Here is a 12,645-nt window from a genome sequence, read left to right as displayed (position 1 = left end):
GTTGGTACAGTCCAAAAGCGTGTTGCATTCAATACATCCAAAGTGTGGGGAATTTGTCAAATATACAGACTAACAAACGTACACTTGTTTTACATATTGTTTTACTTTCTTGTTGGATGCATGAAAAGACAAAAAAAGAAAGTTATAGGAAATTTGACTCCCTCCGGTTCGACAGTAGAAAGTCAATTTTTCCAAAATATTAAATGACAAATTCACGTGGGGGACGGTAATGTAACACGATGACGAGAGAGATTAATGGCAATGTGCGTCCCCTATCGGTCATGGCTTAAAACTGATCAGCCCATGATGGAAGAAAGGAGGAGGCCCTGTGGAGATGCTGTCATCGGCTGTCAACCACCGCGAAACGACAACGGACTAATTTCCAAACGTTTTGGTGTGATGTAAACAATTCATTAGATTGGACAATGAAAATGATGGCGTCCCCGTGCACGGTTCAGGCCGTACAGGAGTTCCTAATGGGGAGAGGAGGGCGAGTCCAACAGATGGAGCTGATCGATCACTTCGCGACGACGTGGGGTGGCGCAAGTGACCCGTTGAAGGAGGAGGAATCTTTGAAACGCGTCGTGGACAAGCTCGGTTTCGTGGAAGTGGAAAGCGGCGTGAAATATGTGCGTTTGAATGAGGTTAGTAGCGCGCGCTCTGTGACGCGCGTGGACGGGGACGGCCACGAGCACGCAACCGAGTTCAACGGCGACGTCCGCGAAACAGCAAACGACAACAATCTCGTCAGCGGCAACCCTGACAACAAACAGCGAACAGGTGAGTGTTAATCGAACTAACTGGCATCCTCTTGGCTTTGGTCTACTTCCAACCTGTCACTTGACCTATTGCATTTCTTTTTTGCGTGTAAATAAGTATTTGTAGACGTATACATTAATGTTCAGTAGCTATTAAAGTGTCTGTTTTAGATAATATCGTGCAGGTATGGTTCACTCTGCGCAGCCCATCTGGTGCTACTTTTCAACCCTTGAAAGGAGGCAATATGAAGTTTCATGCAAACATTGTTTAGCTGTACCGTTTGTTTGTTTCTGTGCTGTCCTCCTGACGTCTAAAAATGTACATCTTAAGGCCAACGATCAAGGTGAATATTTGGTTTTCCTTGCTTTTCTATATAAAATGGGAATTGGTCTTGTGAACCCAAGTACACATTAGCGACGCATCGTTTTGAAAAGCCAAGACGAAGCAAGGTACGGTCAGCAAAACTGTGCCTGGAACAAGACTCTTGGGAGTTGTTCAGACTTTTTCCTCTGTCCTTATACAGGACATTTGAGGGATACAGAAGCAAAAAAAAACAACAACCCTGTGCATGTCAAGATATGTTAAGCAGTTAAATATAGCAAATAAAAACCGTCTAAATATCTGCTTTCTTGCTTGGGTGACATTCAGAGACTGAGTAAATAATTTTCAGTGTATCAGATATCTTGTACATTGAACAAAATGTTTTAGTGTGACATGACAACCCTTTTCTAATATCTTCTGTGTGTGTGTGTGTGTGTGTGTGTGTGTGTGTGTGTGTGTGTGTGTGTGTGTGTGTGTGTGTGTGTGTGTGTGTGTGTGTGTGTGTGTGGCTCAAATCCACTTGTGTGGTGTTCCCATGCACTCTGTGTGCAATTTTATTTTTGGAATATGGGCCAGACAGCATAGTGACTGTTAACCACCTATGCCACATTATTCTCAGGTGGGGGGTTTGAATCGGGGCCGTGTGGAGTTTGCACGTTCTTGTTCTTGCAATGGCTCCCAGCCACATTCCAAAAACGCGTATGCGGGTTTCAGTCGTAGTTGACTTGACAAAAAACTTATTTCTATATTCTCATAGGTGCTTCTAGTCCACCTTCGTGCGATATGGATGATGTCAAGCAGCCGGACCCCACCCAGTCCGACAAGATCGACACCGCTCCCGCTTCTGTGGGAAGTGGGGAGGTCAAGCTAAGGGAGAGGAGACGGCGCGAGTCGGCTCCGGTGATCGGGGTGCCGGAACTGGACCACCCCGCCATCTCCCAAAGCCAGGTAGTCCGAGGGGCCCGCAGGGTTTCCAAAGGGTCCCAGCGGGCGTTGCTGACAAGCTGCCTGTCTGAGGACAGCACCATTGAAGGCCTGGAACACAGTCTTGATGTGAACACACCCAAAGGGAGCCGCAGGAACTTCATCGAGCTGATGATGAATTGTTCTCCTCAGGTGAGCCTAAAATTGGACATGCATTTTAGTTTTAACGGAAAAAAAAATTGGCGGTGACAATATGAGGGTGAATGGTTGTTTGTGTTTATGCCCTCTTTAACCCTCGTCTTCCTCCCTCCACAGGTCCGGCGGTCTCTCATTCATCGAGGTCCGCGCCTTCGAGACTCGATGAGAAGCGACGGCGATTCGGCGTCTCTCCTCTCCTCCGTCACCGACGAGGACTGCCCGTCTGTGACCCTTGACCCGATGGAGCACGAATGGATGCTGTGCTCCTCGGACGGCCTGTGGGAGAGCCTGCAGCCCCTCCTGGCCGTGGAGGCCGGCCTGGTAGCCAAGAAAGACTTTGTCACCGGCTTCACGTGCCTCCACTGGGCCGCCAAGCAGGGCAAAGCCGAGCTGCTCTCCCAGTTGCTGAAGTTTGCTAAGGACAACAGCGTGGCCGTGAACGTCAACGTAAAGTCCGGCGCTGGGTATACACCGCTACACCTGGCAGCCATGCATGGACACACTCAGGTAAGATGCGGCCCGGTCATGGGATTTAAGCAGCATACAGTCGTGTGAATGTCTGCAGAAAATCAACCCATCCAGTTTCTGTCTCATCCAAATTTATTTTGAGGGCGCATTTTAAAAACAACTGTGGGGACCGAAGTGCTGTGCTGTGATGTAACATGACATTACACCAGCTCAGAACAATGAAACCAAAATTAAAACAAATGAAATATTGAATGGCATTAGCTAGGGGTGGGGGGTGGGGGGGGGGGGGGGGAATCATAGTACACACAACTGGTAACTATTTATTCATGGCCAAGGAATGCCAAAGAGCAAGCGTCTCTATAGCGCTTGTCCTCATTAGGATTGCAGATGAGCTGGAGCCGATCCCAGCTGCTTTGGGTTAAGAGGTGGGTGACCCTCTGGCTTGGTCGCCAGTCAACCACAAATTCACGTCTAGACAAAAACAAGCATTCACGCTCACATTCGCACCAATGGGTGAGTTTAACTCATTCACTCCCAAAGACGTTTTTAAACGTCTTTTCAGACTTGGTCTAGAATTGGCTGGTACTAAATGAGTTAGAAGTCTTCCATGAAGCTCAAAAGTATGATTTTTGGAATGTGGGAGTAGGCAGGAGTGTCTGGAGCACAAAATCCTTGCAAGCGTGGTGAGAAGGCTGATACTCAAACCCCAAAATCTCAGAACTGTGAGCCAGACATGATAACGACTGTTCCAACATTGAAACCGTTTTGTGGAGTGCGGTTTAAATTTAATCAGATAAAATCATCCCAATAAATATGGTCTACTGTTTGACCTCCCAACAAGGTAGCGCAAAAAAAAAAAAACCTCCTCAGCTCACTTCAACATAGCTGCTTGGCTCCAAGATAGCACCAAAGCAACACTTGTATTGCTTTAGCCCGCGGGGGAAAGAAAAACTGCAACTAGCTGAGGATAGGTTCCAGAATTTGAAATCTGTTTCCGCCTTGGGAAACATGTTGATTAATCGGCCAAGAAGAAGCATTTTAAGTGCATGCTCGTTGTCCTTCTGGATGGTCAGGTGATGCGTGTGCTGCTTTCCGACTGGGAGGCGGACCCTGATGTGAGGGATTACAGCGGCCGACGAGCCCTCCAGTACCTCCCCGCGCCGCTGCCTGCAAACCTGCGGGACCAAGGACTAGTCACCTCGCCGAGGGCTGAGTCCGACAACGAACACGCGAACGTCAGCGGCGGAGGCCAACGCGGCTGGAGGTTCCCCAAAGTGCTCCAGGGAAACCTGAACCCGCTGCGCCTCCTCAACCAGTCAGCGGGAGCCTCCGATGAGGCGCTCGGGAATGGGAAGACCAAGGGGGGCATGTTCCGGAAGTCGTCTCTGAGCAGGCTGAACGCTCGGCTACATCGAGGGCGACACAGGGCGCAGATTATACATAGCGCCTCCTTTAGGGACACGGGGGAAGTGGGGAGAGGAGACGAGCTTCCCAGCACGCCGCAGCGAACACGGCCGCTTTCCAACCTGTTTGGATGAGGCCGCTCGAAAGCAGCTATAATATTTATTAAGAGTTTCGTGAAAGGAGTTTTAGAACTGGAATTGTGGATTTTACGGACGAGCCTTTTTAAAGTTTTAAAGCCACAAAACACGCATTTTTCCAACAACTGAAGTTGATTTGTGTTCCTTTTTTTTCTCAATCCTTCACGGAGGGACTAATTTATTTAAGTAGCATTTTAAAATTTTTATTTTTCTGCTAACATTTTATTTTTTGCTACACGTTATCTAATTTATTTCAGACGGACAATGATTGCATCCTTGAATGTTTTTGTTTTTCTTCATGGGAAGGAGGGAAGGGAAGTTTGTAATTTCACATTGGTGGAAGATCACTCATCAAAAATGTTATTTGTGTTGCACAATATAGCTACAAAAAGTAGGAGTTTTTCCAGTTTTTTTTTTTTTTTTTTAATTCCCGGATTGACAATTGTTCTACATCCACACTCTGGTACATCTGTTCTATTTGCACTTGTCACTTTCAATACTGTAAACACACAAGAAACTTGCTGAAACTACAAACATGACCTCTGCTGTTTTAATAGTCACAGCACTTAACATTTATAAACCGGATCATGTTTCCGTTTGCTTTTCACAAAATTGGGTGTTGTTTTACACTGGTGAGGGGTGTGTGGGCTTTGGCTTGTTCCAATAACCGAAGGACATTAATCAGTTGCATGTGGAGGCAATGCTTTTTTTTTTCTTCTCGAATCTGCTTATCATCGTGCTGTTTTTGCTTCAAGGTGAAGTATATTCATTCCAAGCGTATTTGGAAATGGTGACAGATTTGGCCACTTATTTCATGCTGTGCCTCTTTTGAGATTTGCTGAATAAATGTCAGTGAACATGACACGATGAGTTCAGGGACCTAGACAACCCGCATAGCACACATTGGTAAATATGCAATCAAACAAGAACAGTCACATTCAACACTCTGGAATGCATTTGTTTTTAAGCTGGCGTAGCTTCACATGTACAAGTGTAATAGTTCGGTGTTTGTTCAACGTGAATTTAGATTAGAATGTACGGTATGATTTGTTGAAGTCCTTGTTTCGTGAACATGACCCTTTCTTAAAATGAGCCGATTGCATTTATATCACACGATCGCCTCCATTTTGTATTTTGTACATCTGACCTCATGTTGTAGAGTAAAGCAAAAATCGGTACTACAAGCGTACTATGACATAATTTTTTCACCTGCATGAAGTGTGGGTAACACTGTTTACATAAATACTGTGAAGTTACCATTGAGTAATAGCCAAGTTGATTGTTCCCATTTGTCCGAACCTTTTATGTGAAATAAAGCAATATTTAGTATCGGATTGCCTCATGTTTAATAATGAGCCCAAGCCACAAGATGAGTTAACACACTCCCTCCTGACACCAGTCTGCTACCAGCTGGTGATGCTGAAAATTTGATGATCTGATGTCCAGTAATTGCACCATAGCCGCAGCTGCTTAACACCGCTTTCAGTATTGTATGAGCATCGTTGCGCACCTGTTCACCGCATTTAATATGCATGTGTCATGCTCTCCGGGGCTTTGAATATGCAAACTCATCATGTTGAGTCTGTTTTACTGTGTTGCCTCACACGGCACTCTTTTGGTGTTTTGACGTGCTATATTCTCTTGCATCATCTAGTCTAAATTAATTTACAAGATCACGGCATTGCTTAAGTCTCGCCCTGGGTTTATAGTTGTTTCAGGCCGCTTTTGTATGACTGCTTATTTGGGTGAGAGAGCGAGAGAGCGGCTCTCTGACTGCAGCTACTGACCTACATGCACAGCGAAGGGAGTAATGCCTGTTATGTAAATTTCCCTGCCACCCATTCAGGGAATGGGTGCCATTGGTGCTCACATTCGACTAATCCATATTCAATCTAGCTCACATTCAGTCCCCAAAAGCCATATCCTGTGAGTTACATTGATGGAGCCCAACATGCAACTAGAGAGAATTGTACCTCCAGCCCTCCAGTAATGGACTACAATTCGACACAACTGCAAATTACAAACAAAACAATTAAGATTGTGTAAGCGGTCATAATTCTGTGGAAAGTTGCGATGTGATTTTTTTTATTTCTTTTATTATTTTTTTAAAATTTTTGGTCGCAAGTAATGAGAATTTTTTTTTTTTCATCCACTGGAGGCTAGCCTAGAACCAATCAATCATAAGGGCAATACAGCCTCCACAAGCCTATCAGATAATGGAAGGATAATACTAATCATAATTATGTAATAATAATTTAATGTGTTTTTGTATTTTACAATAATAATATGATAACATCAATGCCAGTCTAATTTAATTTATTTTTTGTGTTTTTATTTTAATATTCATCGTAATAATTTGTAATACTGACAAATCTCCACGTAGTGTCGCTGTTCTAAACAAGCGGAGGTGTTGCGCGATACTTGTTGGTCCTCTCTCAGGTCAAAGTTGGTATGATGCGGAAGTGGCTTCTCTTGTGTCCATTTGATACCGCGACTCGTTGGCTGTCCTCAAAATCATTTTATTGTCTTTTATCGCGAAGTTGCCAGATGTGCGACGGTTTGATTTTTTTGTTATAAGAGAAGTTTTAAGAGCTTCGTTTATATTACACGCGCGGGGTTTTAAGGTAAGTGCGAGTCAAGGAACTATCCATGCTAACACGGGTAGCCTGTAACCAACATGTACTGGATGCCTCGCAGTAGGCAGCGTAAGCCGCTAGTACCGCCGGATTGAAATATTTCTCTCATAATTCAATATAATATTGTCCGTAACATTTCTGACATTAAAACATTATTCATTCGATGTCAAATGTGGCACGGCGGTTTACTAAAATCTAACTCCTTATCAAGACCTTGAATGCACGCCTGTCGAAGTTAGATGGCTTCCTGGTAACCGCATGAAAATTAGTACAGTATACAAGGTGTGACAAAAAACAACAACACATAATTCAAACCATAAGATTTCCCCCTCTTTGTGGGCCAAACGACCGACCAGCATAGTACAGAGAGATCCTGCAGTGATTGCTTTGTTCAGTGCACGAGAAGAGACAAAATTTATGTCAAGAAAACTCAAGGCTGCTCACACTACAATGAGCATCTGATAGTTCCTGACTGAGAAGAACATCATGATGTGTTCTTATTTTTCTCTGCCTCGTTCCCCAAGATCAAGGGTGTCATCTAGGTCAAAGTACTAAAACACTGTAATTTTCAACTTTTGATCCTTTATCGTTGTTAACTACATTGCTACTTGCAAATGTGTGGGATCAAACGATGACCTGAATGATTACTGCTTTGGTCCAGTGGCTGCATGGCTAGTAGTGGCTAACCTGCTAATGCTACGTGTGCGGTCTGTGCAAACGCTTCTCAGGTTTTCAGACTTTCACATCATTTTCACATCATTACTTTTCATTTGGATGAAAAATATAGATTTTGTCACACCAATCATGGAAGTTTTCTGGCACAGCTTGTGCATGCAGAGAAAATCTGAAATCACCCAAAACATGTGCTTAGCTACTATCACCACTCATTCATCATTTACAATGTAAAGTTTTATTTTTCCTTCCAAAACAGGATTGTAAGTCGTCTTGGTGGCTCGTTCACTGAATAACGCATAGCCTAAGAAAAACACTGTATCCCGGATTCTTAACACTATTCAGTTATTTCTAATCATAACAGTCTTCTCAAACCTCCACCAGGTTTCAAGTGCTGTCTGTCACAATGACCACCATCGTCCATGACACCACAGAGGCGGTGTGCCTCTCTGCCGAGTACAACATGTATTTGAAGCCCATCGCCAAAATGACCATCAGCGTGACGCTTCCACAGCTCAAGCTGCCGGGAAAGAGCATCTCCAACTGGGAGGTAATGGAGAGAGTAAAGGCCATGGTGGTGCCCGACCAGTTCTCAGCCCTGCGGGTCTCCAAGAGCACTATGGACTTCATTCGTTTTGAGGGAGAAGTGGAGAACAAAACGGTTGTTAAGAGTCTGTTGAGTCGCCTGGATGGGAAGAGCATCAAACTTAGTGGATTTACTGATGTACTGAAAGTAAGGCTCAAAAAGGACACTTTGTTTGGATGAGTACAACTGATAAATGCTTTTACTGAGCTAAAATTAATATGGAAACAGCTTGAAAGATTCAGACTTTTTTTTTTCCTCCCAGGTTCGTGCCGTGGAGAACAAAGTGGACTTCCCAACAAGGCACGACTGGGACTCGTTCTTTCGAGATGCCAAAGACATGAACGAAACTCTTCCGGGTGAGCGACCGGACACGATTCACCTGGAAGGTCTGCCGTGCCGCTGGTTCAGTCAGAAACAAAGCGGTTTTCCCGATCGTCCGTGTGAGGAGGCTCTCATCGCTGTCTTTGAGGCCTTTGGCAAGGTACACCTGTTTCAGTACTGTCTGAATTTTTATTTCAGCCGCGTGAACCTGTGACGGTAAGAAATGTTATTTCGTGGCTTCTATGCAAAAGCACTACTTTTCAGAGAAAAAAACCCACCCTACTCTTGCTTGAGTTATAAAGCAACAGAAGCACGCCACCGTTGAAGGATTGTTTTGAACATATTCGAACACAAAATATATTTTCATTGCTTCTGATGATGGAAACAAATAAACGCTATTTGTTGATTCAGGTGCGCAACGTGGACATCCCGATGCTGGATCCGTATCGGGAGGAGATGCTGGACAAAAACTTTAATACTTTCAGTTTCGGGGGCCATCTGAACTTTGAGGCTTATGTGCAGTATCACGAATACTGCGGCTTCACCAAGGCCATGGACACGATGCGCGGCATGAAGTTGATGCTGAAAGGAGATGATGGAAAGGCAGTGGCCTGCAACATCAAGGTACAGTTAACGCCACTCTCCTGCTCGACGCCACATAAGCCGGCACACCGCTCCTTTTATTCCTGATCATGAACTGATTGACCAACTTGCCCCTATTAAACACGATTCATTTTAATTCTGCAAGTAATTTAGACGTCATAAGTGAGCCGTGTGGGAGGCAACAAGTGTGAGACACGGTTGAGCTTGTTTCAGCTCAGTCACCGGGCTCCTTTAAGACCTTTTAATGTAATGAGAATCAAAGCGGCTCATGTCGTGTCGGGAGGGAGGCTAATTTAAATGAGTATGAAACGTCTGCTGCACAAATCTGTACTTAGAGAAAAGCTCGAGTTACATTTGTTTACTAAGAGGCCAAACACAATCCATTTCCTTTTGCTTGGAGTTTGTGAAAAGTGCTATATAAGTAGAATGTGGTTATTATTACCAAATATAATAAATTGTTTCCATTACCATTTCGACCATTTTGTATTTGTTTTGGTACAGATCAGTTTATCACGATCAATTGCTGAAGTTTTGATAAATGATCGTGCTTAAGCCTCCCAGTATAAAAAAATAGATATAACTGATCATCTGTTTTTTTTGTCGTGTGGACAACAATAAACTAATTTAAAGTTGTTCAAATCCAGATTTGGTTTCTGTATTCTCTCCAGGTGACGTTTGACACCACAAAGCATCTCGGTGAGTCAGCTGTGAAGAAGCGAAACCTGGAGAGGCTCAAGCTGCAGGAGTTGGAGAAGCAGCGAGAGGAACAGAAGCGGCGGGAGAAAGAAGAAGAAGAGCGACGTAAAGAGCAGGAGCGGTAGGAACCCACCCCCCGCAAAGTTAACCCGATGAGAAGGTGTGATACTATTCCAGCCGATATTGACCCAGCCCAAACGGGCTCTTTTGTAGGAAACAGAAGGAGCAGGAAGAAGAGGAGCGGGAGCGAAAGAAGGAGGAGAAGCAGCGCAAGCGTGAGCAGAAGCTGCAGGAGAGAGAAGAGAGGAGGAACATGAAGAGGATGAGGAAGCAGCAGGAGGAGGAGCAGAAGAAGCTTCAGATGAAGATCGCCATGGAGGAAAGGAGGCTTCTATTGGCCCAGCGCAACCTGGAATCAATCCGCCTCATCGCTGAGCTGCTGGCCAGAGCCAAGGTACCTTTGCATGCCGCCACCTCACATGATCTACAGGGTGGGTCATAAGTTTCCATTCATCGGGTTTGAATACCTATGGTACCTGTGATATTTAGGGTATCCTAAACATAAAATGTTCATACATGTTCCTATAAATGCAAACTGATGGACCACCAGTCCAGTTATTTTCCAAGGTTGGAGGGGTACAGAGCCATAGTCACACTTATTGTAGAAGCCTGGGTAGCAACCAGTCTGTCTTAGTTCCATACAAGACTTCTCTTCCATCCAAGGCGGTCAAGCAGCAGCAGCAGGAGAAGGAACGCGCTGAACGCGAGGAGCACGAAAAGCGGGAGAAGGCTCGGCAGGAGGAGGAGCGGGTCCGTCACGAGCAGCAGGAGGCGTGCCGGCGCAAGCAGCAGGAGGAGCTCCTCAAGGTGGAGCTGGAGAAGGAACGGGCCTTGGACCTCCAACGGCGGGAGAAGGAACTGAGGGAGAAGCTGCTCTCCAACATGCTGAAGAACAGCGGCGAGAAGGAGCAGGTGAACTCCGGAGGGAGCAAAGAGGCCCCAGATCCTGGCAGGGAAGATGCATCTCTGCTGGCCCTGGGTCAGGTAAACGGATTGAAGGCAGCAGAGGGCAAAGAGAAACCAGTCTCCACACCTTCCGAAATGTCAGGAAAAGGCAGAGGGACAAAGGTGAGCAAGGTGGCTGAGGATGTGAAGAAGACGAAGGAGGAGAGGAGGAAAGAGGAGACGAAGAGCCAGTACAGCAAGGAGCGTGACCGCAGCTCCAGGAGGCACCATTCCAGCACCAGCAGGAGGAGAAGGAGCAGGAGCAGGACCAGCAGCCACCGCAGGACCTCCAGGAGGAGCAACAGCCCGCGCCGCAAGAGGAGGCACAGCCACAGCCACTGGAGCAGAAGCACAAGCTCCAGCCGGGACAGGAGCAGGAGCAGCGGAGGGAGGAGCTACAGCAGGGGAAGGAGCCGCAGGCACAGTCACCGTCGACACAGCAGAGACGACTCCAGGAGCATCAGCCGGGACAGATGTCGCCACGACCGAGGATACAGGCGGCGCAGCTACAGTCAAGACAGGAGTCACTCCAGAAGATGAACACGCTCCTCTTGACACGTTGCAGCCAAGTTCTTCATTTTGACTTTTGGAAATCAAATGAAGAGCATATTTCAAAGACACGCAAACAGCGCGAGCATTGTTTTTCGCACTAACATCAACTCAAGTGTACTTGTACATTGTTAGCCATCCATTCCACACTCACTTGACATTGCATTGGCTTCATCGTGAAACAACATTATCTCATTCACTGCCACTGAGGAGTACACCTTTCTATTACTTTTTTTTTTCAAAGGGGATAGGTGGGGGAGCATCTGATGTTGCTCTACTGTAAATTTCAAACATGCAAACAACTTACCTGATGCATCTCCACCAGTAGATGGCAGTGATGCCCCGTTCTCAATACAAGATCAGCACCGTTTGCGTCCATTGGGACAAGTGGCTGCGTTTTGTGCAACCTACCATTTCTTTTACCACTTTTACTGGTGAAAGGAGAGTCTCTGTTCTTTATTTTGGTAGATTTGGTGTCGATATAAACACTGAACATAGTTTCTTGTGGGTCTTGAAATTGCCAAAATTCTCTAAAACGCCTGGCAGTGAATGAGGTCATGGACAATCAATCCAACAAATCAAGCAGACTAAAAACATCAGATGAAGTTCTTAAATAGCTTTTTCAAGTTTCAGAGAGAAAGAGAAGAATTGTTTCACTCGTCTAACAGTATTTGTGCATTAGTAACATGAAAAAAAAATTAAACAGCAACTACTTGACTCATAGGAATGCACTTGGAGAACTGAACTGTGTTTCGGTTAGCCCCTCATACACTCTGTGACCACTTCTGCTGCAACTGATGTCTTGCTGGAAGAAGCGAACCACCACAAACGTGAACTACTGACCACTTGAAAACAGTTCTCAGCTGCCTCAAATGTTTTTTTTTAAGTTTGTCTTGAAGCAGCCTGAGAAAACTCAGGATTTACAACCAACGGAATGCTTCCTGAAAATGGTTGGAACACATCTTTATTTCCCTAAAGGCATTTCTTCTTTTTTTTTTTTTTTAAATAAGATTTTCTGATTGTATGAAAGCGTTCGTGTTCTTTTAGTGTGACCGACTTGCGAGATGAAAGCTTAGAAGAAAGAGTGACTAAATTCTGAAGCTGATTAAGCATGCAGCCCAGTTTCCAGAACAAGAGGAATGTTAGAACTCTTGACATGGTGGCTCTTGATAAAATTGCAAGGGACTCAAGATACTCTCTGTCACTGGCTTAGAGTTTTGGATTTGTCAAATCAAGAGTATGTGCAGCCAGGAGGATGTTCACGACAAAGTAAATAAAACTTCTAGGCTTTGTATGTTCGTTCATCCTGCTATGATTTTGCGTTTACCTTGCATTCAGGTTAACTGAAAGGAATGTACCCGGTTTG

At 45.2% G+C, this 12,645-nt stretch overlaps 2 protein-coding genes across 2 annotated transcripts; both read left to right on the top strand.

Moving 5' to 3' along the window:
- The first annotated feature begins 298 nt into the window (after positions 1–298).
- Positions 299–5,540, top strand: sowahca (sosondowah ankyrin repeat domain family Ca). Its single transcript, XM_086124482.1, has 4 exons — positions 299–780; positions 1,838–2,196; positions 2,320–2,709; positions 3,744–5,540. The coding sequence occupies exons 1-4, from the start codon at positions 426–428 to the stop codon at positions 4,206–4,208; spliced, it is 1,569 nt and encodes a 522-aa protein (XP_085980608.1). The 5' UTR covers positions 299–425; the 3' UTR covers positions 4,209–5,540.
- A 1,130-nt stretch (positions 5,541–6,670) lies between these two features.
- akap17a (A kinase (PRKA) anchor protein 17A) lies at positions 6,671–12,573 on the top strand. Its single transcript, XM_086123979.1, has 7 exons — positions 6,671–6,835; positions 7,904–8,252; positions 8,368–8,586; positions 8,838–9,050; positions 9,698–9,846; positions 9,939–10,179; positions 10,449–12,573. Exons 2-7 carry the CDS (start codon positions 7,926–7,928, stop codon positions 11,268–11,270), a joined length of 1,971 nt encoding a protein of 656 aa, XP_085980105.1. The 5' UTR covers positions 6,671–6,835; positions 7,904–7,925; the 3' UTR covers positions 11,271–12,573.
- Positions 12,574–12,645: the final 72 nt, after the last annotated feature.

Source organism: Hippocampus guttulatus, chromosome 11, assembly GCF_054856545.1.
Source record: "Hippocampus guttulatus isolate MCC_2025c chromosome 11, RoL_Hgut_1.0, whole genome shotgun sequence".
Taxonomy (NCBI): Eukaryota; Metazoa; Chordata; class Actinopteri; order Syngnathiformes; family Syngnathidae; genus Hippocampus; species Hippocampus guttulatus.
The sequence above is the reverse complement of the archived record's forward strand: the minus strand, read 5'-3'. Positions and strand labels throughout refer to the sequence as shown.

Excerpts from the sequence above, each read along its gene's own strand:
- sowahca (XM_086124482.1), top strand. The coding sequence starts at position 426 with ATGAAAATGATGGCGTCCCCGTGCACGGTTCAGGCCGTACAGGAGTTC. Across the intron at positions 781-1,837 it reads TGACAACAAACAGCGAACAG|GTGCTTCTAGTCCACCTTCG; the intron begins GTGAGTGTTAAT and ends ATATTCTCATAG. Across the intron at positions 2,197-2,319 it reads TGATGAATTGTTCTCCTCAG|GTCCGGCGGTCTCTCATTCA; the intron begins GTGAGCCTAAAA and ends CTCCCTCCACAG.
- akap17a (XM_086123979.1), top strand. The coding sequence starts at position 7,926 with ATGACCACCATCGTCCATGACACCACAGAGGCGGTGTGCCTCTCTGCC. Across the intron at positions 8,253-8,367 it reads GATTTACTGATGTACTGAAA|GTTCGTGCCGTGGAGAACAA; the intron begins GTAAGGCTCAAA and ends TTTTCCTCCCAG. Across the intron at positions 9,847-9,938 it reads CGACGTAAAGAGCAGGAGCG|GAAACAGAAGGAGCAGGAAG; the intron begins GTAGGAACCCAC and ends GCTCTTTTGTAG.